Source organism: Pelophylax lessonae, assembly GCF_965119305.1.
Source record: "Pelophylax lessonae genome assembly, chromosome: 4".
Taxonomy (NCBI): Eukaryota; Metazoa; Chordata; class Amphibia; order Anura; family Ranidae; genus Pelophylax; species Pelophylax lessonae.
Window position 1 is genome coordinate 594,067,825 of NC_138771.1, and position 26,776 is coordinate 594,094,600.

The following is a 26,776-nucleotide window of genomic DNA, read 5'->3' on the forward strand; positions in this document are numbered from 1 at the left end:
CCCTAGAGCAGCGATGGCGAACCTTGGCACCCCAGATGTTTTGGAACTACATTTCCCATGATGCTCATGCACTCTGCAGTGTATTTGAACATCATGGGAAATGTAGTTCCAAAACATCTGGGGTGCCGAGGTTCGCCATCACTGCCCTAGAGTGTTTCTCTCCTAGCAAACATAGTGACACATGTGTGCTGGGACTTGTAGTTCTTCATATCCATATTTCACTTATTTTGGATTGGCACGATTATTTGGACTTTTTATTAATTTATCAAGGACTCACAATTTATAACAACTGTTTATTTATACATTATGCTTCATATAATTTCTTTGAGCATCTCTTGCTGACATTATTTCACCATTTTTTATTGGGTTGAGCCCAACACATATCTCCATACACAATTCTTTGGATTTTCTATAGGTCCCCCTTCTAAAACTAGACACAATTGAATCACATTTCTTAATACTTTTAGCGCAGAAATCCATCCATTTATTTTTACAACTACAGTGTTGCAGAAAATAGTTATTGAAACCAGAAATGGAATTTGGACGCAGACTTTCAGGAAACAAACCTTTTTAATTCACTAACGAAAATGGACTTAGCCCGACTCATGCCCGTTTGCCAAGTGCCCAAAATAGGCATCATCACTTATATATCAGCAGTTATGTCACAAGTGCATATACAAAAAATTACAGAATTTTCATCAATAACGTTGTTTAACCACTCCCAGACTGCCCGCCGCAGTTTTACGTCGGTACTTTGAAGTTAAATACCGGTGTTATGGCAGCAGATAGCTGCCATAACCCCTGTATTTTTTTACAGGGTGGGCGGTCCTCTTTCACATAAAAGTGGTCCCAGTGGCAGATCCGCTGTGGGATCACTTTTATGGGCGGCGGGAGAGGTGTATCCCACCACCCCCTCGCGATTCCCGGTCGTTTTACCACTTACCGGAGCCGTTGGTAGGGGGGAAACGTTCCGGTCCTCTCAGGTGCTGTGCAGGAAGTCAAGTGAGTGCAAGATGGTCCCACTCGACTCTATAGTCTTGGAGGACCGGAGTGATGTCATACGTCGCTTCCTCCCAACAGCCTTAAAGAGCCCATTTTTTTTTTTTTTCATGCTGAAAAAAAAATGACAATTTTTTTTTTGCTTTTAAGTGTAGATGTGAGCTCTGAGGTCTTTTTGACACCAGATCTCACATTAAAGAGGACCTGTCCTGTGATTGGTAGAGCGAGAGCAATAATTCTAGCCCTAGACCTCTGTAACTGGTAACCTGTAAGACCTGCAACTCTAAACTGGTAACCTGTAAGACCTGCAACTCTAAACTGGTAACCTGTAAGACCTGCAACTCTAAACTGGTAACCTGTAAGACCTGCAACTCTAAACTGGTAACCTGTAGAAATTTTTAAAGCGGTGCCTATGGAGATTTTTAAGTACCAATGTTTGTCGCCATTCCACGAGCGTGCGCAATTTTGAAGCATGACATGTTGGGTATCTATTTACTCGGATTAAGATCATCTTTCACATTATAGAAAACAATTGGGCTAACTTTACTGTTTTCTTATTTTTTAAATCAAAAAAGTGTATTTTTTCCAAAAAATTGCGTTTGTAAGACCGCTGCACAAATATGGTGTGACATAAAGTATTGCAGCGATCTCCATTTTATTCTCTAGGGTCTCTGCTAAAAAAAATATATATATATATATAATGTTTGGGGGTTCTAAGTAAATTTCTAGCAAAAAAATACTAACTTGTAAATAACAAGTGTCAGAAATAGGCCTGGTCCTTAACCACTTGCCGACCGCATATATACTGCAGCAGGCTGGCACAGCTGCGCAAATCGCCGTACCTACCACTAGGCAGCAGGATGCCGATCCACGGGACCGGCGGCACCAATTGGCGCCATGATTAAAAAGGTTGTGAAGGAGCCCAGCCCTAATTGAAAGATGTTAAAACCTGCTGCCCTTTTAATTGTTAACTAACAATAAACAGGTAATGGGTATATGGTAAAAAGGCGCTGGTAATCTTCAAAGTGCTGTGTGTAAATACTTATAAAAATAACTTGAAATATTTTTCACAAAGTATAAGGGCATCAATAGTGCAATATATCTTAAATAATAAAGTGCAAGTGCTATCAAACTTCCGTGCAAAAAAAATTAAAAAACTTTTTTGAACCAGTGCTTACTTGTGCATCCACAAAGGATCAATAACACCGCAAACCTGGTGCATATATTAGATCAATAACTATTGTGCTCACAAATTTAAAGTGTTAAAGTGATAAAAGTGCTTTATAAATAATTATATTTTAGTCCAAGTCAATTCATGCAAAAGGATTATCAATTCAATCGCTTGGATCTTTGGTGCTTCAGGTGAAGGGGAGTGTCACTCGTTGCCTCCAGGGTCAGATTAACATAGGGGCTATTGGAGCTGCAGCTCCAGGCCCCTACCTTTTATATAGGCCCCGGGTTGGCCATATTCACTGTTACCGCTCTTCTGTCACTTGTAAACACAGAAGTCTGGCTTCTATGCTCGCTTCCCCAGGCAGCACCCTCAGAACCTCCCCACACAGCACGGAGGCCGGAGAAGGAGGGACAGTTGCCGATGCATGGATGTGTTTATGGGCTTCAGAGACAGCATCCCATGTGGAATTAGGCATGCATGGCTGCACCCTTCCTCCTCTGGGTGCATGCCAAGGCACGGCCCTTAAGGCCCTTTAAAATCCTCAGCACCAAGCCCATGATGCTCTTAATGGCCTAGTCATTAAGGGGGCAAATCCTTCCGGACCAGAACTGATTAAAGACTTGGAGTACCACCCCCCAGGAAAAAAAATTTAAAGTCAGCAGCTAGAAATACTGTAGCTTCTGACTTTTTAAATATTAGAACTTACCTGTTCAGGGTTTCCGTGATGTTGGCACCCGCAGCTGATTGTCGTATCGGCTCTCGGGTGCTTCCTCCACCATTCACGGTAAGGGAACCCGGTAGTGAAGCCTTTTGGCTTCACAGCTGGTTCCCTACTGCGCATGCGCGAAGCACACTGTGCTTTCCAATTGGCCCGGCGGCGGAGGTAACCTAGGTACCCATTCCCCCCTCTCCCCTGAAAGGTGCCAAATGTGGCACCAGAGGGGGGGAGGAAGCATATAAGCGAAAGTTCAACTTTTGGGTGGAACACTGCTTTAAGTGGTTAAAGCGCAGTTCCACCCAAAAGTGGAACTTCCACTCTTTTGTTTCCTCCCCCCTCCGGTGCCACATTTGGCACCTTTCAGGGGGGAGGGGGGGAACGGGTACCCGTTTTTGACAGGTACACTTTACCACTTCCGGGATACGGCCCTGCTGCGCCGTCCCTCGGAAGTTCGGCCCCCTCCTCCGCCGCCGAGCCAGTAGGAATGCAAAGCGCATGTTCAAGGCTTCACTGCCGGGTTCCCTTACCGGCAATGGCGGCGGCAGCACCCGACAGCCGATGGAAACATCGGCTGCGGTGCCAACATCGCAGGACTTCGCTGGACTTTAGGACAGGTAAGTGTCCTAATATTAAAAGTCAGCAGCTACAGTATGTGTAGCTGCTGACCTTTAATGTTTGGAGGGGAAGGCAGAACTCCGCTTTAAGGTGTCAATTCAGTGCACAGGAAGTTACGAGCTCAGTGGATTTTTGGAAGGGTCAACAGTTATTCTTCTGTACTTGCAGAAAATGTACTTACTCTAAAAGAAAACGAATATAGATACCACATCTAAGGACTGATAAGCTGGAATATACAGTATATCATTTAATTTTGTAAAGAGTTGTGAAAACAGGTGGCGCTATTGGAATATTTTCAATCCCTATGTTGCTAGCATTAGTAAATAGATAGGAAAATATATCATGTTTATTTAACGTTTTTTTTTACATTTCTTCAGTTACTTCCTGGTTTCCATGCCTAGGCAAATGCTGTCATGCATCCCAGGAGTCTTCAGGAGAGGAGGGAAGGTTCTCAGCTCAGCCTATGCCTGAGCTAAGAGCAGATGGATTCCAGGAAGTAAATTAAACATGAATCATCTTCCCTTGCTCAAGATGGCCTCGACCAGGACTAGGGGGGGGGGGGGGGGTTCAAAATGATTTCTCAGCAAAATAAAGCATTGAGACATGGATGGATGGGGGGATTGCTTTGAATACTACAAATTAATTAAATAGTATTTTTGGTTTGTGGTGCTCAGATGCAGTGCAGTTCCACTTTAAATATTGCTCTGTGTATTCCGCATTATCAATGACCGTTCTCCTCTCTTGTCATTGTCTTCCAGCTGAGCCTGAGTTCACAGACTGCCCTGACAAGTTGGTGTGGATTGAGGGACAGGAGAACAGCTTCTACTGCCAGGCCAAAGGATACCCTCTACCCACCGTAACCTGTGAGAAAAACAACATTCCCTATAAAAACGGGGAGAAATTCATAGCAGTGAGAAATATGACGGGGCTGTACATCTGCACTGCTAGGAACTTTGACAGGGTATCAAAGGCGATAAACGTGTCTGTAGAGTGTAAGTATCTAATAAGGAGTGTATGATATACAGCACTGGACAACTTCAAGTAGAACTAATATTTTCTTTGGCTAGAATAATGGAAGGGTATAACTACTGTCAGTTTTTTTCCATTGTTATCCCTTTGTGGTGATTTCCCTTCACTTCCTGTTAAATAGCCAAAACAGGAAGTGGGATTAGATCCCCCCAAAATAAAGGAATCCCTGCTTGTCCTCAGGGTCACTGGAACTAGTGTCCCCATTAGAAGATTTCCCCTCTATTCCTGTTTTGATGATAAAAGAAAATCCCACTTTTTGTGTTATTTTAGTCTCAGTGATATTGGTAAACAGGATAATTGGATAGGATGAATCTCCCTAATGGGGACACAGACAGCAATAAGAACCTGAAAGGTGTCACTCCATCCAGAACTTAAACAAACAAATAAAAAGATTCATCCTCAGTTATACTTTAAGAATGGGAAGGTCAGGATCTTATAAAGAGGCTCCAGTGTGGTCACATGGCATCATACATGATATGACATATATCATGCAGCATTAGGGAAAAACAGCATGGCTCCCACTCACCCTCACTACACTATATTTGACATCATGTGACCACACTGAAGCTTTATTAATAAACCTGTTTCAGTTTATATACCAAATTACCACACTGGAGCTTTGTTTATAAACCTCTGTCTGTTTATATACTATATGACCACACTGGAGCTTTGTTTATAAACCTCTGTCTGTTTATATACTAATGACCACACTGGAGCTTTGTTTATAAACCTCTGTCTGTTTATATACTAATGACCACACTGGAGCTTTGTTTATAAACCTCTGTCTGTTTATATACTATATGACCACACTGGAGCTTTGTTTATAAACCTCTGTCTGTTTATATACTATATGACCACACTGGAGCTTTGTTTATAAACCTCTGTCTGTTTATATACTATATGACCACACTGGAGCTTTGTTTATAAACCTCTGTCTGTTTATATACTAATGACCACACTGGAGCTTTGTTTATAAACCTCTGTCTGTTTATATACTATATGACCACACTGGAGCTTTGTTTATAAACCTCTGTCTGTTTATATACTAATGACCACACTGGAGCTTTGTTTATAAACCTCTGTCTGTTTATATACTATATGACCACACTGGAGCTTTGTTTATAAACCTGTTTCTGTTTATATACCACATGACCACATTATAGGTTTGTTTATAAATCGCTGTCTGTTTATATACCATATGACCACACTGAAACTTTGTTTATAAACTTTTTTTTTTTTTTTTTTACAATGCGAATATAAAAAATTATCACTTTTGATGATTTGCAAATGTGCCTTGAATGCACTGTAAACGCAATGGGCGTGTTTAGGATGTGTTTGTGGTACATTTCAATAGAAGTGAATGGTAATGGTTGCAAAGTGTCAATATCTGGTAAAATCTGCAGGCAGCATTATTTTTAGCTCACTGTCACAAAAGGCAATGCTAAAGCTGCTTTGTGTTTACCCCTATTTGCTGCCTGTTTTAACATTGATAGGCAGTTAGGAATTGGTAAAAACACAACCCAGCCATCTATTTTCAATGCTTGGGTGGATGATGTCTTACAAAGACTGGTTATGAGATTTACACTTTGATGTAATGTACATTTTCAAAATAGGTACAGAAGTATCTCATACCGAACTTGTCGTCCACAGAGAGGAAATAAAACGGGAAAATTGCATCATTTACCAGATTTTATTACAATTTATATTAGCATTTTAATTACTATCTTAGATTTGTCTGGCATTTTTTCTTGGAGTTTGGATTCAATTTTGGGAATTTTTTTTTAAATGTTGGCAACTATGCAGATGGCAGGAGGTACCGCTCTCTTTTCACTCTCATAAAAAGCTGAGCTGCAATAGAGATGGCAAACTGCATGTGCATAGAGAATGAAGCCAAATGCACGTCTCTGGGACCATGCATCCAACACTTGGTATGTACTGCCATCTGCAGGACATAGAGGGGACAGCAATGGAATAAGCAGCTTAAAAAGTAAGCTTTCTTTTACAAAACTGAGCAGTGCATATAAAGTGCTTAGGGTACTGGAGTGCGTAGGGATGCTTTTGGCAAAAGTCAGTAAAGGCGATTAACCTTTTAACCGCTTGCCGACTGCACACAGTATATTTACTGCGGCAGTCAGCCCCGACCAGGCAGAGTGACGTAGGTCTACGTCGCTAGCCTGTCACTGGGTTTTTAGCCAATAGCGGGCGAGCGCGCGCCCACTGAGGCTCGTTCACAGAGGAGTCCAGGCGTGTGACCGGCGGACCCGATGTCCGCCGGTCACACTACGATCGTCGGTAGAGCGGGAGAAAGGCGGGCGGCTTATGTAAACAAGCCACCTGTCATTCTCCCCTGTGTAAAAATGGAGATCAGACGGTTCTACTATGTAGAACTGTTGATCTCTGTTTTTACAATAGGAGACCTGTCCCACTACAGTTAGAAACACGCCCCTAGGACACAATTAACCCCTCCCTCTCCAATACAGTTAACCCCTTCCCTGCCAGTGTCATTTTTACAGTAACAGTGCATATGTATAGCACTGATTACTGCAGTAATGTCACTGGTAACCCCAAAAGTGTCAAAAATGTCAGTCAAGGGTCCGATCTGTCCGCCCCAATGTCGCAGTATCGCAAAAAAAATCGCAGATCGCCGCCATTACTCGTTAAAAAAAAAACACAAAAAATGACAAAAATCTTTCCCTTTGTTAGTAAACGCGATAACTTTTGCGCAAACCAATCAAAATATGCTTTTTGCGATTTTTTTTTTTTTTTTTACCAAACATATGTAGCATAAAACAAATTGGCCGAAAATGTTAAAAAATTTTGATTTTTACATTTTTTTGGGGGGAATTTCATATAAAAAAAGTGAAAAATATTGTTATTTTTGCAAAATTTACGCTCTTTTTTTTGTTTATAGCGCATGATCAAAAAATCGCACAGGTGATCAAATACCACCAAATGAAAGCTCTGTTTGTGGGAAAAAAAGGACGTGAAATTCGTTTAGGTACAGCGTCGCACGACCGGGCAATTGTCCGTTAAAGTCATGCAGTAAAAAAATCGCAAAAAAAACCCTGGTCAGGAAGGGGGTAAAATCTTCCGGGGCTTAAGTGGTTAAAGCAATATTTCTCTCTTAGTTTTAGCTGTAATGGGGATATTCATTGTACTGACAATCAAACATCTGCTTTATTGTCTTTCTACAGTTATTTCTACACTTACGTTATTCAATAAATTTATTTCAGATAAACCCAAAGTATTAAGCATAAAAGTGAGTCCACCTTTACATGGAGAAGGAGATAAAGTGGAGATAACTTGTGAGGCTGACGGCGTTCCTGATCCAACTTACAGCTGGAAAACACCTTCCTCTGACTTTCAGATCTCGGCTGATAACCGAACTGTTACCATCAAGAGTCTACAAATGAGTCATCTAGGAAATTACCAGTGTATAGTAGAAAACAAGCATGGGACAAACAATGAGACCAAAAAACTCAATTTCGCAGGTAAACTTTCTTAAAATAATGCAAAACTTTGCTGCTGCATGGGGAAGTCTCACACACCTCCTTTAATCGACACAAATTACAGATCTCAGACTCAGTCCCTGCCTTGGCTTGCCTCCTTTTAATCGACACCGATTACAGATCTTAGTCCTTGCCAGACTGCCAAACCACTGTAGAAATACAAATCATGCTCTGCTACAGGCAGATCAAAAATTTGCAAATTAAAGATTTACCCTTTTTATTTGTCCTGGTGAGTGGTGACCATTGTCACTGAGAGTGAAAATGAAGGAAAATCCTAAATTATGAGTTATTACTAGCACTACAGGGGAAATCTTCCAATGGGGACATTAGTTCTGGAGGGATTTCCTCACCTCCAGTAGTAGTTACGGGACATGGAGTGAAGGGAAATCTCCCTAATGGTACACAGACGGCAATAAAAAATAAAAACTTACACTATCCAAAATGTAAAAAAAAAAAAAAAAAAAGTTTTGTGATTCATTTCACTTTAAAGCGGTAGTATCCCGCTTTTTGACACTTTTACCTACAGGTAAGCCTATAATAAGGCTTACCTGTAGGTACAAATAATATCTCCTAAACCGGCACGGTTTAGGAGATATTTGCAGTGCATGCAGCCGCTCGCGCGAGCGGCGCATGCGCTCTGAAGGTCCGGGGGGACCTTTAATTATGTTTGCCGGGAGCTTGCCGGAAAATCACTCCCGAGCCGCCGAACCCGGAAGAGACGGCGAGGGATCATGGCAGCGCCCGCAGCGATGTCCGGGGGTCCGTGTCGGGGCTTCATTCTAAGATAAGTTACACATAATGGGCTAGTATGCGATGCATACTAGCTCATTATGCCTTTGTCTTGCAGGTTTTTTTTAGGGTTTACAACCGCTTTAAGTCACAGATCCAGACCCAGCATGCTCTCTGAGAGCCAGGAAACTGACAGGATTCCTTATCTCTATACTAGTTCTGGGTCTGTGACTCAGCACTGAAGCCAAAGCATCAACATAGAAGCAAAGGAAGTCCACTAGGAGAGGTCAGCAATGTGACAGCACTGACATCGACAGAGCCAAAACTGGGGGGGTAGGGGGAGCATGTGCCTGGGGCGCGGCATTGAGAGGGGTGCCACCCCACCACTGACAGGACTAGTGACAACAGTATCACTACTCCTGTTGCCGGCACATCTAGAGAGATGCAGTGACAGCTCAGCTAAGTAAACCAATAGCAGCAGCAAATGAAGACTTCCACCAGTAGCCTCCTCTGCTGGGCTCTTCATTAAAAGAGTCATTAGTCAGAGCCCGGCAGATAAGTGAGTAGAGGAAGTTTTTATATTCTTTTGGCTCTTTGTTTACAAGTGGCAGTAGTGATAGTCTGAGCTGTCACTGCACTCGCATCCCAGCATCAATCCAGAGGAGCCCGGGCCTGGCTTGTCCCTGGCAGCAGTGATAGTCTGAGCTCTCTGTCACTGCATCTGTCTGGAGAAAGATTAGCAGACAAGAAAAGTGAGACAGGGATATTTCTTCTACACGATTTCAGATGGTATCAACAGCCAGGTATTGAACACCATTTCCCCCTTCTCCCCCTGACTAGCAGTGAACGCCAATCTGCCCCCACTAAGCACCAGGACCGTCCCCCATCTTACCCCACTAAGTATCAGGAGCCCCCCCTTCTCCCCCTTCTGAGCACTAGTACCTCCTTGTCCCCCGACTAAGCACCAGGACCCCCCCCCCCCCCCCCGTTCCTCCACTGAGCACCAGTGCTCTCTTTGTCTCCCCACTGAGTACTGGTGCCCCCCTGTGGGGGACAGGGGGGCACCAGTACTCAGTGGGGAGACAAAGACATGCAGTGCTCTGTTGGGGGGGGGGGGCACAGAGCACTGCATGTCTCTTCTGAAATAAAATTCCTGCCTGCTCACAGTGTATCATAACAACATTTTAGTTCCACTTAAACCTTCATATACAGAAAGGCTTCTTCACAGTAAGAGCTGTGAAAATGTGGAATAGACTCCCTCAAGAACTAGTCCTTGACAGCTCAGGAGATTGTTTTTAAAAAAGAGCAGTACAGTGACTAAGTGGTTAGCACTTCTATCTGCCAGCTCTAGAGTTGTCATTTAAAATCCCAACCATGACACTACCTGCCTGTTTGCATGTTCTCCCTTTGCCGGCATGGGTTTCCTCCCACACTCCACTGATATGCTGGTAGGTTTTTTTGTCCCCTGTCTAAAATTGCCCTAGTATGTGTATGTATGACTGTGAATTAGGGACCCTAAATCATAAGCTTCTTGAGGACAGGGGCTGATGTGAATGCTCATTATACATGTGTAAATTTGTTGATGTGGTGCAGCAGCAATAACACACACTGTCCAAGTGCAATATAGAGAACTTGTATTAAAGTAATGGAAAGACTGTTCACAATAAACCTGGTGGGAAGACATCCCAACCAGGAACACTCATGGGTTTCAGCATTGTGTACAGTGTAGGTTTCAGCCGACCTGACAGTGTCTGTTAGGAGGGGCAAAATGCAGCCTGGCTTTACTTGCTCAAGTGGGAAGATGTCCAGAGAAGTTGCAATCCCTATGCTTTCCAACCTTTCCCTGCTGCTATTTCTGTCCCTAACAGGGGGAGAACCTGTCCCTAATCTACCCACTTGTAAAATGCAAGCCAGGCCTGGGAGCCAGGGTCTTAAATAGGCTCTGCCTGACCCGAGATGGCTGCCCCAGTCACATGGGATGGCAGCATCCAATTGGATAACTTCCCCAGTGACCCAGGAAACCATAGAGGAATCATGCTTCTCTTGAATCTCTCTCCAACTGCAATGCCGATGCAGACGAGAGCCACCTGCAGTGGAGAAAATAGACCCTCCCCTGCCTACAAATTGTCAGTGCTGTATAAATACCTGTAATAAATAAGAGCTGGGTGCATTATTAAATGCACAAAATATAGCTGGATACTAAAATGTATAGGTAATAACACCAGGGTTAGTTGATCTAGGGAATATCTGATTGCCTCCTTTGGGACCAGGAAGGTATTTTTTTCCCCACTGGAGAGAATTGGATCATGCTTTAGGTTTTTTTCTTTCCTCTGGATCTGCTGTGGGTATAGCATTGTGTATATGGAGGTTTTCTATTTGTTTTTCTCTATTGGTTCAACTAGATGGACTTGTGTCTTTTTTCACCCTAGCAGTTGCTAACTATGTAACTGTGTTCCTCTAGAGCACATGTGTGAAACACAAGGCCCGTGGGCTAAATCTGGCCTACCAGGCCATTTCATGTGGCTCTCATGCTTCTCCTGCAGCTGCGGCAGCCCCCTGGTCTCCGCCCCCACCTTGTCTCAGCAGAGAGGAGGGCAGAACTCCTCCTACAGATCCTGCACCTCTCTGCACCCCCTCGTCTCTGCCTCCCCAGTCCCAGCAGTCAGCAGACTAAGTCAGCTTATTCCAGACCTTCTCTGGTTTTCCTCCAAACCCTGCAGTTTCTGCTCCCCAGCTCTCCTCCCAGCTTGTCTTGGCAGCAGCACAAGGTAAGGGGGGTTCACTGTGATGTAAGGGAAGGTAGGGGACTCTTTACATTTGATGTAAGGGGTGGGGTGCTCTGGATATCTAGTCTTACAGATACAACTGGCCCTTTGAGGGTAACCATAATGTTGATGCAGCCCGCAATAACATTGAGTTGGACACCACAGCTCTAGAGGTTGCTAGGGATTTCTTGAACAATGAGCAATTTCTGCCTCTCAGATAAGTTCCCACTGACACCAATCATCTTTTTAGCTATCTGTAAGGTGGTAATTCTTCCTAATGACCACAAGTGTAAGGATCATTCTTCCCACTGACCATCACACTAATGTATCATGAGTTGTAGATATAGTCATTTTTAGTAGGGGTTCCCTAAGCCCAGAAAGTTATTTCAAGGGTTCCTCTGTGTTGAAAAGATTGGGAAAGGCTGACATAGCTAGTACTTCATCCCACTTCTCTTAGTGAATGGAGATAAAATAGGAGATTTTGATTATTGCCATTGGGGAGGTATAGATACATAGGACCAGGGTTTTTTTTCCATGGGATCGCAGGAGAACACAGTTCCTGCACCTCCAGAACTCAATGTTTGTAATGCTGGGGTGTGCTGGAGGGTTCATTGATGCTGGCGGCTGAAGGATCTATTGCTTGGGGGGGGGGGATCAATTGTTGAGGGAGGGGTCTATTGTTGCTGGGGGGTCTTATAATGCTGGGGGGGATTTATTGTTGAGGAAGGGGTCTATTGTTGCTGGCTGTTGGGAGATCTATTGTGGCTGGTGAGGGCCTAGTGTTCCTGGGGTAGATCTGTTGTTGTTAGGGTGTATTTGTTGCAGGGTTTTATTGTTGCTGGGGGGGGTCTATTGTTGCTGGAAGAATCTATTGGTGCTTGGGGGCCATTGTTAATGGCTGTAGGGGATCTGTTTTGCTTCTTTTATTATCCTTAGCAAATTCCATTCAATCCTGCAAATTATACTTGGTTCTGTTTTCTCTAAAAAAGGGCAGTACTGGGAGGTGGGTAGGGGGTGGAACCAAGGGACAGTGTTTAGAGGTGGGTAGGGGGTGGAACCAAGGGACAGTGCTCAGAGGTGGGTAGGAGGTGGAACCAAGGGACAGTGCTCAGAGGTGGTTAGGGGGTGGAACCAAGGGACAGTGCTCAGAGTTGGGTAGGGGGTAGAATCAAGGGACAGTGCTCAGAGGTGGGTAGGGGGTGGAATCAAGGGACAGTGCTCATAGGTGGGTAGGGGGTAGAACCAAGGGACGGTGCTCAGAGGTGGGTAGAGGGCAGAGACAAAGGGTGACTTGGAAGAGGGGAGTACCTGCACCTATTCTATGAGGAAAAAAAGCCCTGCATTGGATGGTGTGTCTACACAAGGTATCAGTGCCGGGTAAAGGTCATCCAGTGCCCAGGGCAAGAATGCCAAACTGCGCCCCCCCCCCTTCCCTTAGGGTTAGGGTCAAGGTGCCCCCCCCCCATCCCTGCAATAAACCATTGCGCCCAGAGCAACTGACCCTTCTCGCCCACCCCTTGACCCTGCCCTGCAAGGTATCACTAACAACTACAGCCAGCTGTAGACACAATGGCAACAAGTAATATTTGAATACTTATTACTGTGCTCAAAGGTATACCGAAGTAAAACAGATTATAATATTTGCATACATATTACTTTTACTGTCTTGCCCTACAGTTTTATTTTTTTTTTAATATGATGCTCTACTTTAAATGAATAAATAACTAAGTATGTGTTTATCTAAAATGTTTTTTCCCCAGCGAAGCCTAAGATATCACGTTTTGACATTGAGCCGTCCACACAGGTGTTTGAAGGTGCCAATGTAACATTGACGTGTGAAAGTAGCGGATCCCCCCCTTCTTCCTTGAGTTGGATCACCCCAATACCTAATGTGCAAATTTCTCAGGACAATCAAACTGTCAAAATATGGGGGGTTACAAAGAAGCACGTCGGATCGTACACCTGTACGGCTCAGAATGCGTACGGCAGTGACACACGAGATGGACAACTGTCTCTAGCAGGTGAATGGAATTTTTTTTAGAATTGTTAAAAAACATTAAATGACTCTAGATTTTGGCCCCTTTGGCGATTTTGGGACTGCACAATCGCATGACAAGTCGTTCTCCATGATTTCCAATGAGTACCATTATTATCTGTACGACTTCAAAGTAGTCCCTGCACTACTTTGGGGTGATTTTAGTGCATTTGGAGGTCCAAAGACATAGGCATTGCTTCAAGTCCATTCAAAATCGCTGCAAAAATCGATGTAAAATCGCAGCAACAAAATCGCTGCAGAAAAGCTGTAAAATCATGCGACTTTTAGGTTGCATACGTTTGAAAGGGGCCTTAAAAGTGTTACTAAACCCACAACAGTAGAATCAGTCTTTATATGCAGTAAAGCATGCCAGTTTTACTCACTGTGGAACCTAAGGGGTTAATCCTTTGCATTGTGTATAAAGGCTGCTTGATCCTGTCTCTCTGATCCTCCCCTTCTTTAAGAGTCTCCAAAAAATTACCTTGTTTTTTACAGAGCCAGGGGATGGGCTGCACATGCTCAGTTTGGTGTGTAGTGCTAGAGAGGGTTTTTTTTCTTGGGAAGAGTGCATGTGATCAGCACAGGGCCAATCAGCACTGTCCAGACATGTCCAGACAGAGGGTCAGGGGAGAATGAAAGCTCCTCCTACAAGCTTTACTAGGAACTAATACAAGTCACAAGACTGCTATATACTGCTGATGAGAAAAGGTATTTATCCAATTAAAATTATTAAAATAACTGCATTCCCATGCTCTGTGTACTGTGGGAGACCAGATATAGTGAATGTATAGTCCTGGGTTTAGTAACACTTTAAAGTAAAAGAACTTTGCAGCTTGTAAATAGGTAACTGAGCCTTAGTAAACCTTGGCAACCTATGAGAACTTTCCTTTTACTAATATGACTACAGAGAAGTTATACTTTTCTCAGCTGTGTTCTTTGAAAGTGGTAAGTTTGGGGAGAAGCACCATATGGCAATGCCTAGGTAGAACCATCAGCACTTACCTAAGCATGGCCATTCACTCATATATGCCGCTGTATGCGACACGTGCAACTTCCCAGGCACCAGAAAGCACTGGGGATTTTATTCCTCAGCACTCAGGAGCTGCTCAGTGTTCATGTTAATGAGGCCTAAAGATGTACAGTATGTGCTTTCTTTTCAGCTCACATGAATTGACAAGGACCACCACGAGACCCATAACAGGGGCTGTGGGCATGGTGCGGGGGCTGCGGACATGGTACAGGAGAATGCAGGGCTGTGGGCATGTTACAGGAGAATGCAGGGCTGCGGGCATGTTACAGGAGAATGCAGGGCTGCGGGCATGTTACAGGAGAATGCAGGGCTGCGGGCATGTTACAGGAGAATGCAGGGCTGTGGGCATGTTACAGGAGAATGCAGGGCTGCGGGCATGTTACAGGAGAATGCAGGGCTGCGGGCATGGTACAGGAGAATGCAGGGCTGCGGGCATGTTACAGGAGAATGCAGGGCTGCGGGCATGGTACAAGAGATGCAGTACTGCTGGCATGGTACAGGTGTGGCAGTGGCAGTTCCTTTAATTTACACTTATTTTTGACCGGTAAAAGAAATTCTATATACAAGTGTCTATTGTGTGTTATCTGTTGGAGTTGCATTTTAAACTTTGTGGTTAATGTTTAGTCCAGTCCTAACATTATATTATATATTGTTTACTGTCTTCCAGTAAAGCCCAACATAACTCAGATTAAAGTGCAACCATCTACATCTGTAGCAGAAGGGGCCAATGTGACTCTGACATGTAAAGCAGAAGGAGTGCCCCCACCTACCTACAGCTGGGAGACCCCAACAACCAATGTGCAGTACAGCTCCGATAAAAGTGTCATTAACATCTGGAGTGCAGACAAAACCCATGATGGCAATTATCAGTGCAAAGCAGAAAACAAACACGGCTTGGCCACAAAGACACAGAAAATCTCAGTAAAAGGTATTTATGTCCACAGAGCCATGTTTGTCATTTCATCAACCTAAAGCCCAATGTAACTTACCGCCTAAATAAGCTAAAGACATTCCTGATGCATCAAAACAAAAGATGTGCAAAGTCTTACAGTCTTAGGCCCCTTTCACACTGCGCACCGCCCGAGGGAGTCCGTTCTGCTCAGCGGGGGATCGATCCGCCTCCGTTCTGTGTGCAGAGATGGAGCTGTCAGTTCCCACTCTCCTCTATAGGGAGATCGGATGAGAACGGACCAATCCCTTCTGCTCCTCCAGACAGATGGAAAATAGGGTTTCCATGAGTCCAGATTTCACGGACAGGATCGGATCGGATAGCAGCGGGTGTCAACGGACATGCCTCCGATGACACCCGCTGCCCCATAGGGATGCATGGAGCATCCGATCAGGTCCGAATCGGATCGCCCGTGTGAAAGGGGCCTTACAGTGCGACGCTGTACCCAAAAAAATTGATGTCCTTTTTTTTCCCCATAAATAGAGCTTTCTTTTGGTGGCATTTAATCACCTCTGCGTTTTTTATTTTTTGCGCTATAAGCAAAAAAAAGAGCGACCACCACCATTCCTCTCAAAATGGGAAAGGGGATTGAATATATCTCCTGATGTTATGGAATGGGGCAAAACACTGGCGCTCTCCTTTAAATTATCTCCTCTCATGCCCAAGAGCGAAATTACCAAATTGTGTCTCGGTGGTATCGCTGCCCTACTATCCTACAGAAAAACGATCATGCCATACCAGAAACATGCTGGAGATGTTTTCAGGCACCTGGCAACATGTCACACATCTGGGGTACATGCCCGTGCATTATCCCTTTTTGGGATAAAATTCTCAGCCTATATGACAAACTTGTTGGGGACATATTCCCAAATGAACCTGGCATAACCATACTATCTATGTTGCCATGCCAGGCTCCTATAATAAACAAATCAAGAAAAGCCTAATCTGTCATTTTCTGACGGCTGCCCGATCTGTTATCGCTAGATATTGGTGCCAACGGGTTGTTCCCTAGCAAATTGGGCGTGTGAAATGGACAGGATCGAAGATATAGAACATATGATAGCCTGGGATACTGATAAAAATGAACCCCACTCCATTATGTGGACCATATGGCTGTACTTCCGGTTTTCCGCCGATTTTGATGTTTTGTGGCATATAGTCCGGGGGCCCTCTCAAATGTAGTCTGCCTCCCCTTCCTTTCTTTTCCCTTTTTTTTTTTTTCCTCTTTTCTCATTCTGTAACATTCTCTACTATGATGTTATGGTTTTATTGACTGTAGTACCACTGCGCATTTCCATTATATTTGTTGTGCTCTTAATCACCTTATCTCTAGCGGACTACTGGTTCATTATAAATATGGTTTATATGCTTATTTTTCCATACCTTAGAGACCCGTATCTTATCATAATTTTGTGATATTTGATATTTTATTATTATCATCTCCATGTATACTTCTTTATTTTTTGGACATTGACTGTTGCTCCTATGTCTCCACTCTTTATTGTTTATACTGTTTGAAACTGAATAAAATATATTCAACATAAAAAAAAGAGCAACCATTCTGAGAAAAAATAAATATATATTTTTTACTTTTTGCTATAAAACACAGCCAATATAAAAAAAAAATCAAAATTTTTAATCGATATAGGCCAATATGTATTATGCTACTTATTTTCGGTAAAAATCCCAATAAGTGTATATTGATTGGTTTGCGCAATAGTTATCGCGTCTACAAACTAGGGGACAGCTTTATGGCATTTTTATTTATTTATTTTTTTATACTAGTAATGGCAGTGATCAGCAATTTTTAGCGGGACTGTGACATTGCGGAGGACAGATCGGACACCTAACTGACACTTTTGACAGTGACATTACTACATTAATCAGTGCTAAAAATATGCACTGTTACTGTACTAATGACACTGGCAGGGAAGGGGTTACCACTAGGGATGATCGAACTTTTCAAAAGTTCGGTTCGACCAGAACACCCGAACTTCCAGAAAGTTCGGCCCGGATTTCAGAACCCCATTGAAATCAATGGAATCAAAAAACACAATTTTGAAGCCCTAAAACCCAATAAATGCCCCTAAAAAGTGCCTAGGGTTCTGGGTCATGCCCCAGGGACTATTAATCACACAAAAAAAGTTCTTAAAAATTGTTATTTTTGATAGAGAGCCAATTATTGAAAAAATTATTGAAAAAAAAAATGAGATTTCTTTGGATTTAGTGTCTGGGGGGGTCTAAAAAGTGTACCTGTGAAGTTTTGAGCTCTGTAGCATGTCCAGAACCAGAAAAAAAGGTTGTTTAGAATTAATATAGAACAGGGATATGGCTCCGCTATTTTCACACCTTGCCGGTTTTGGGGGTTATTGGAGGCAGGCATAACATCTGTACTTCTGTGTAGGGGTATATATACACACACACTTATATGTATATATACACATACACATATATAGGTGTGAAAGTAGCAGAACACTATACTTGCGCTAATGAAATAATTAACAGGTATATGGCTCCGCTCCTATAACACCTATATATGTGTATGTGTAAAATACATATAAGTGTGTGTGTATATATACCCCTATACAGAAGTTCAAATGTTTTGCCTGCCTCCAAAGACCCCAAAAAAATGCCCAAAAAAACGCCTGCGCCAAAAAAAACGCCCAGGTGTGTTATTGCAGGCTTTTTTTTTGGGCATTTTTTGGGGGTCTTTGGAGGCAGGCATGACATCTGAACTTCTGTATAGGGGTATATATACACACACATGTATGTATATATACACCTGCACATATATAGGTGTGAAAGTAGCAGAACACTATGCTTTCACTAATGAAATAATTAACAGGCATAGGGCTCCGCTCCTATAACACCTATATATGTGTATGTGTATAATACATATAAGTGTGTGTGTATATATACCCCTTTACAGAAGTTCAGATGTTTTGCCTGCCTCCAAAGACCCCCCAAAAAATGCCCAAAAAAACGCCTGTGCCAAAAAAAAAAACGCCCAGGTGTGTTATTGCAGGCTTTTTTTGGGCATTTTTTGGGGTCTTTTGAAGCAGGCATGACATCTGAACTTCTGTATAGGGGTATATATATACACACACATGTATGTATATATACACCTACACATACATAGGTGTGAAAGTAGCAGAACACTATGCTTGCGCTAATGAAATAATTAACAGGCATAGGGCTCCGCTCCTATAACACCTATATATGCGTATGTGTAAAATACATATAAGTGTGTGTGTATATATACCCCTATACAGAAGTTCAGATGTCATGCCTGACTCCAAACATGTCCTCAAAAAAGCCCTATAAACGCCTGCAGCAAAAAGCAGGGTGACAGGCGAGAACCCATATCCCTGTTCTATAAGTGACCTAAGAGAAACAATCTTTTCTCTATAGCGGTCACCCTGACATGGAAGGGTTTGGTCACCCTGCCATAGCAGTCAGTCAGTTCACCCTACACTACACTACGGTCACCCTGGCACTTAACACTTTCCCTACAGAAACTAGATTTTTGAATCTAACTAAAGTAGAAAATAGCACCCTAACTACACTAGATATCCCTTTCCTCACACTAATAATTATTAAATGTCTCTTTTGAAGCAGAAGTAACAGAACTGCTTCCACTCTCTTCCACATCCCTGTATTACAATGCTAGGAAAATGGGCTATCTTATATACTGGGGGGCATATTCACTAATGATTGGCCTCTGGACCCCCTAGTCACTCCAATCACATTCCTAGCATTCTCCTGCCCCCTCAATTGGCTTTTACTAATGGTTCTGGTCCAATCACGGGCTTTTAAAGCCCATTTCCTGTCCCATTGCATTTTGGTCGGTTCTGGTTGCCGAATTCCGAACTTTTTCAGCAAAAAGTTCGGAATTCGGCCGAATTTCGAACACCCAATGTTCGGGTCGAACCGATGGTCGACCCGAACCGTTCGATCATCCCTAGTTACCACCAGGGGCGATCAAAGGGTTAAGTGTTTCCCTAGGGAATGCTTTATAACTGTGTGGGGGATGGACTCACTAGATGAACATAGAGACCTGTGTTCCTGAATAGCAGGAACAGGATCAGGAACAGAATCCGTGTGTTCATCTTTGACAGAATGGTGGTCTGCCTTGTTTACATAGGCAGACCACCTTTCTGTCTCGATGGGGAGCGATCTCGGGCATCCGCCGGACCCGCTGATTGGTTCCCCGCTGGCCAATTGCACGCAACCCCACTGGGTATAACACAAAACAACGTACAGGTATGTCGTTTCCTGCAATAGAGCCGACCTGCCACAGTATATGTGCAGGAGCTGGTTGGCAAGTGGTTAAAAACAGCCACAGCCTGAAAGCCTGTCCCCTGCCAGCATGCCGCAGAGCAGCACCCTTGCCTCTCTTTGTAGAAACAGTGGACTCTCTGCAGGGGTCTGACACGCCCTCTACTGAGTCACAAACCAGAGCTCTCCAATCAGCGGGAGTATACGTTTTGTTGATTGAAGAGCTATAGGCTTGACTCATTAGGGGGTGTGTTGAACCTCTGCAATGAGAGCACTGCTTCTGCACAGAGAGTAAGGAACCCACTCTTCAGCTGCTGACAGGGGACAGGTTTATCTACTCAAGCCATGGCTGCTTTATAAAAAAAACTAACTGTTAGCCCTCATTCACATTGAATGTGGGTTTGTAATCGTGCAAGTTCAACTGAACTCGCAGTATTTAAAAACCGCATTGCAGTGCGAGTTCGGGGGCGATTTAAAAAGATATCTGTGCAGGTTCATGCACAGATGTCTATTGAAATCGCTGTCAAAGTCGCCAAAGGTAGTGCAGGAATAACTTTTAGAAATAGGTGCTGCAAAGACGGCATCGCACTGATTGGGACAGTGCCAGCAATAGGTTGCGATTTCACATGTCAAATCGTATGTCAAATTGCTCCGATGTGAACGGGGACTGAAACTTTGAACACTTTTTGTTTTGATGCACCTGGAATGTATTTAATGTGTTTAAACTAAAGGTTCAGTTGGGCTTTAATGGCACAGTCCACTTTCCATTTCATTTCCATTTGTTGGTCTACTGTCTGATCTCCTGTCAGTGTCAAATTAAACCTTTCACTGGGAGACTCTAAGGGGTGTCTGTTTTTAGATTATCTTACAAGGAATTCCTAGGGCAGGTCCTGAGTAGGATGTAGATGAAATTTATAGTTACATAGTTATGTTAACAAAAGGAATACAGCCATCGATATTAATCAAAAATGAAAAGATACATATAAAAACATCTTCTATTCCAAAACCCTAAATCCTTAGTTGATCCAAAGAAAGGTGAAAATCCATCATAAAGCATAATTCAATTTGCATCAACAAAAAAAATCCTTTCTGATCCCCAAAGGCAATCAGATAATCTCTGGATCAACAATAGTATTTTCACTTATAAATATTAACAGCCATTTAGAATTTTTACACAAAGGGTTCTTCCACACTGGCGGCCAGGGTGTGGGAAAAACAGCTGCCCCCCCCCCACTACTGTGCACTCACTACTTTACATTGCAGCAAAATGTAATTTCTTCATTGTTGTCACATGAAAAGATATAATAAAATATTTACAAATATGTGAGGGGTGTACTCACGTTTATGAGATACTGTAGCTATAATTAGGGGTTATAGTAGGTGCAGGTATGATTAGGGGTTATAGCAGGTGAAGGTATAATTAGGGGTTATAGTAGGTGCAGGTATAATAAGGGGTTGCAGTAAGTTCAGGTATAATTAGGGGCTGCAGTAGATGCAGGTATAATTAGGGGTTGCAGTAGCTGCAGGTATAATTAGGGGTTATAGTAGGTGAAGGTATAATTAGGGGTTATAGTAGGTGCAGGTATAATTAGGGGTTGCAGTAGGTGCAGGTATAATTAGGGATTGCAGTAGGCGCAGGTATAATTAGGGGTTGGGAAACGGAAAGTGGAAATGTGAAGAAGTGGAAAAAAGTGAAATGGAAAATGGACTGTGCCGTTAAAGCCCAACTGAACCTTTAGTTTAAACTCATTAAATACATTCCAAGTGCATCAAAACAAAAAGTGTTCAAAGTTTCAGTTCCTGTTCACATCGGAGCAATTTGACATACGATTTGACATGTCAAATCGCAACCTATTGCTGGCACTGGCACTGTCCAAATGTGTGCGACGCCATCTTTGCAGCACCTATTTCTAAAAGTTATTCCTGCACTACTTTTGGCGACTTTGGGGGTGATACCTGTATGTTGTTTTGTGCAATAGCCAGTGGGGTCGCATGCAATTGGTCAGCAGGGGAACCAATCAGTGGGGCCGGTGGATTCCCCGGATTTATGTATCGTGAGAGCAAACCCTGTTGCTGTCAAAATAAACAAATCAGTGCTGCAGCGGTTAATGATAAAATACAGTATCAATAAAACATTAACTCAATAAAACAACTTTTTTTTTTATTGCTATCTGTGCCAAAAAAAGAGTAAAATCCGACCCTATGTCCACCCCTGCCCCTATGCTTCGCCATATATGCTCCTTTTTTTTAACTGTAGTGGTGAAATCACCTCCTACAGCGCTGGAGTCACCGATTTTACGTATTGTGAGAGCAAACCATGTTGCTGTCAAAATAAGCAAATCAGTGCTGCAGATGAATGGCGTACCTGCAAAGCAAACAATGGTTAACAATAAAACACAGTAACAGTACAGTAAAACAATAGAATGACATACCTGCAAAGCAAACAATTGTTAACAATAAAACACAGTAACAATAAAACAGTACAGTATAGCATAAAATACAGTAAAACAGTAGGAACAAAAAAAATGACAACTATTTTTGGCTTTTTTTTATTTTTTATGTTTTTTTTTATACTTTTATTGTAACTATAAATGTTCCAGGTTGGGGGTCTCTCAAAATTTGATAGCCAACTAACATCTTTCAAGACCCTGTGTGAAAGTGTGCCATAGACTGTGCCATGCTGTACCCTATACTAATACTCTACTAGTGTGTGGTAGCAACGGAAACAGTCACCGATACAGAGACCAGGTTCGTCAGGACAGGAGGGACAAAAATAGCGAGTGTCACACCTATATCCGAGCTTGCTACAGACACGGCATCTTTTTTGGGGTTTTCTTTGGGTAGGGGTACCAGGGAGGACATCTGGAAAATGCCTCTCATGAAGCCGGCTCACTGCATCTTGATTGGGTAATTGGGCCACAGAACCTTCTGGATACAGAAGGGCTGTAAAGATCTCTTCCTGGAATTTTAGGAAGGATCCACTTCTTCCAGACCCTTTGTATAGTATATAAGCATCGAAAAGAGCCAATTGGAATAAGTATACAGACACTTTCTGGTACCAGCGTCTGGCCTTATGGGCAACTAAGTGCTTGCCCATCATTTGGTCGTTGAAGTCCACCCCTCCCATTTTACAGTTGTAGTCATGGACACAGAGGGGCTTCTCAACACCAGTTGCCATTGTAATTTGGACTGCCATGTCTGCGTGAATGGAAGACAGAAGGAAAACATTCAGTTTGTCCCTCTACTTCACTGCAAACAATTCATTGCAGCTCAAGCAGGCTCTCTCCTCCTGACTAAGTTGGACATTTACAAGCCATTAGGGGAAGCCCCCTGGATTAGATCGCATGGTGCCACATGCGCCAATTCCTAATTGAAAAGGGTGTCTTAAAATTGGCACACTTGTATAGAAGTTGTCCACGTATGAATGGTACCCCTTTCCGAATAAAGGTGACACCAAGTCCCAAACAATCTTGCCGATGCTCCCTATGTAGTCTGGGCAGTTGGGGGGGCTCCACGCTGCTATCTTTTGCCTCGTAAACCATAAAACTACATGTATAGCCTGTTGCCCTGTCACAGAGCTTATACATATTGACCCAATATCTGGCACGCTTGCGGGGAGAAACTGTTTGAAAGCACCTGGTTGTTGAGGACTGTTTGAACCGCTACGGAAAAAAAATACCTGCTAGTGCTAGCAGAGATCAGGCCTTACTCTGCTAACACTGCGGTTTTGTGTGCTGTGTATTGGAAGTGACAGTGATCTATTGATACTGCACTTCTTGTGGGCTGGGTAGCGTGGCTAAATGCAGTTGCTGGCAGGTGTCAGGGCTGAGCTTTTGGCAACACTAAACTATTGGCGACGCTAGTATAGTTCTGATCAGATCAAAGATATTGATCCGCTCAGACACTATACTAGTAATGGAGGTATATAGTGTGTGTGTGTGTTGGTGTTACTGGCAATCAAAGGGTTAAAATCTGAGGATTGAGCCTAATTGACGCTGATGCTGACACTAACTAACTGGTGTCACCCGTAACACTAACACCGCGATCAGAGAAAAAGATCTGTACACTTTACTAGTGACACTGTGATAGGGAGTGAAAGGGTTAGCTCGGGGCAATCAGGGGGTTAAAACTTTATTAGAAAATATGTTGCGGGACCCTGATGCTATACTAAGACTGACACTGACGCTAACTAGCTAACTAGCGTCACCCGTGACACTAATACAGTGATCAGTGACCTGTCTGTATACTGGATATAGTGACACTGTGACAGGGCAGTAAAGGGGTTAACTGGGGGTGATCAAGGGGTTAAACCTTTATTAGGGGATATATGGCGGGTACCTTAAACCTATCTGGGACTTCCGCTGGCGCTAACTGGAGTCATCAGTGACACTAATAGAGTGATCAGTAAATTATCTGTATACTGTATATAGTGACATTGTGACAGAGAGTGAAAGGGTTAACTGGAGGGGGGACCTGGGGGGTGATCAGGATGGAGGCTGCAGGGGGCATGTCAGCAAGAGGCAGAGAAACAGCATTATACTGATCTTCCCAGTAAAGAGTTGTGCATTTGCGGGGGGGGGGTCAAGTCAGCACAAGTCTTGACCTTTGGAGGACAGGCAGGCTAAGCTCCCAGCACAGCCAGAAAACTGACCACACCGGGATCGGTGTGCTCTCATGCCTAGCATGGTCAGTTTGTTAGAGGTCAGTAAAGCAGGGGTTTGGCTAGATCACCAGGTATTTCACACAAATGAAGCAATGCAAAGAGAACAAGATACATTTTAACACAGGTACACGATACAACATACACATATCAGGAATATGAAATGTTGTGTTAACAAGTACTTTAATAGTGAGAGACTGAACTGCATATACAATACAACTGTGCCTTATGTGGCGGTACTGTGTGGAAAAAGGTGACGTTTTCTGAATGTTAACGCACAGCCGGGGATTAGCCCTTAAGGTACATGGCATGTGTTTAATGACTGACATTTCACTTTCTGTCTCCTTTCAGTTACAGAATCAAAGGACAACAGAGGAGAGCGACAAGCACCTGTAACAGTCACCATCTTGGCCACACTGATCACAATTATATTTTGTTATTTGTAATTGTAAAGAATTTCACATCACAAACTTTTCCAATAAACTATGAAAAAAACATCTCTTTATACTCACTAACAGTGTTCTCAGTCAATAAGCCTCTACATGGAATAAACTATTCTATAAAACATATTCTGAGTGATCATTCATTTTTAACCACTTGACACCTGGAGGATTTACCCCCCTTCATGACCAGGCCATTTTTTGCAAAAAGGCACTGCATTACTTTAACTGACAATTGCGCTATCGTGCAATATTGTACCCAAATAAAATTGATGTCCTTTTTTCCCTACAAAATGGTACAGGAGAATGCAGTGCTGCGGACATGGTGCAGGAGAATGCGGGGCTGTGGGCATGGTGCAGGAGAATGTGGGGCTGTGGGCATGGTGCAGGAGAATGCGGGGCTGTGGGCATGGTGCAGGAGAATGTGGGGCTGTGGGCATGGTACAGGAGAATGCAGGGTGCGGGCATGGTGCAAGAGAATGCAGGGCTGTGGGCATGGTGCAAGAGAATGCAGTGCTGCGGGCATGGCAGAGGAGAATGCAGGTCTGCGGGCATACTACAGGAGATGCAGTGCTGTGGGCATGTACCATGCCCGCAGCACTGCATCTTCTGTAGTATGCCTGCAGCCCAGCATTATGGCAGGTAGTGTGGCTGTGTGTGGAGCAGTCTCACTTACCTGTTCCTAAAGGGCGCCTCAGGATTTAAAAATGGCTGGGGAGGCGGAGATGGAGTGCAGAAGGCTGGAGGAAGCTGGAGGGGCAGAATCCATGTGTGCTGGGGAGGCGAGAGGCGGAGTTCCGATCAGAGCCGAGTACCTGGGGAAACTGGAAATCTTGGGGAAACCAACGTCGGCACAAGGTCCGCGGCCAACCTGACATGCACACTGCGCATGCGCCACCGCTTGGTAAAGTCTGTACATGTTCGGCTATTCCCGGAAATAGCCGAACGTTTACGGGCTTTTCCGAGCGGCGGCGCATGCGCAGTGTGCATGTCAGGCTGGCCGCGGACCTTTTTTTTTTTTTTTTTTTTTTTAGCAATAGCCGAAGAGAAGAGGCGGCCGGGGGCCGCCCCTCTCTAAGTGCCGCCTGTGTCCCATGGTCACACCGGGACCCATGGTAGGGCCGGCCCTGATAGTAACTGATGATGAGTAATGAATGTCAACTGAAGGTACTTTAACCAGCTCACAGCAAATATACTGCGAACAAGCAGCAGGTACAGAGATAGCCGTGCACATGTAGGTGCTTTCAGCACTTTCTTGGTTAAACACCCCTTTGGTTAATTTCACCTGCAAATCCTATTGAAGTGTCCTTAGGATTAAAGCATAGCATGTTCTGGCAATGATTTGCCCCCTTGCAAGATAATACATCGATACCACCTGAGAGATACCAGAAAACTGTTGATACCATTTTTCAAAGGACGGCATAGACTGTGACATCTTTGGAGTGGATAACTATATATTTCAGACATACAAGGTGTGTCCAGAAATTAATGAGAGTGATATTTAAAAAATTATTTTATTGAAAAATTTTATAATTGAAAATTGTCTCCTTCAAGGTATGCACCTTGTAAATGTACACAACACTCCCACCTATTTTTCCATTCTTCATAGCAGGATGTCTACAAGTAGGATGGCATGTAGAGCCCGCTTACTGGCTGTTTGGACATTAGCTACACTACCAAAATGGTGTTATTTCAAAACCTTCTTCATCTTTGGGAAAAGGAAAAAGTCACAAGGATCCATGTCGGGGGCTGTAGAGTGGATGGGGAAGCACTGTGATATGTTTTTCAGCCAAAAACTCTCTGACAGCCAACGCACTGCGATTTGGCGCCTTGTCGTGTTGAAGAA

The 26,776-nt window shown here is 43.5% G+C and overlaps 1 protein-coding gene across 1 annotated transcript in view; it reads left to right on the forward strand.

Moving 5' to 3' along the window:
• Positions 1 to 24,957, forward strand: part of LOC309553197 (intercellular adhesion molecule 5-like) — a 75,552-nt gene extending 50,595 nt beyond the window's left edge. Inside the window, exons 3-7 of the mRNA XM_082254142.1 lie at positions 4,265 to 4,498; positions 7,769 to 8,026; positions 13,299 to 13,559; positions 15,271 to 15,531; positions 24,842 to 24,957. Of these exons, the coding sequence (XP_082110268.1) occupies positions 4,265 to 4,498; positions 7,769 to 8,026; positions 13,299 to 13,559; positions 15,271 to 15,531; positions 24,842 to 24,936 (1,109 nt within the window). The 3' untranslated portion in view covers positions 24,937 to 24,957. The remainder of the gene's footprint in view (positions 1 to 4,264; positions 4,499 to 7,768; positions 8,027 to 13,298; positions 13,560 to 15,270; positions 15,532 to 24,841) is intronic.
• The last annotated feature ends 1,819 nt before the right edge of the window (positions 24,958 to 26,776 follow it).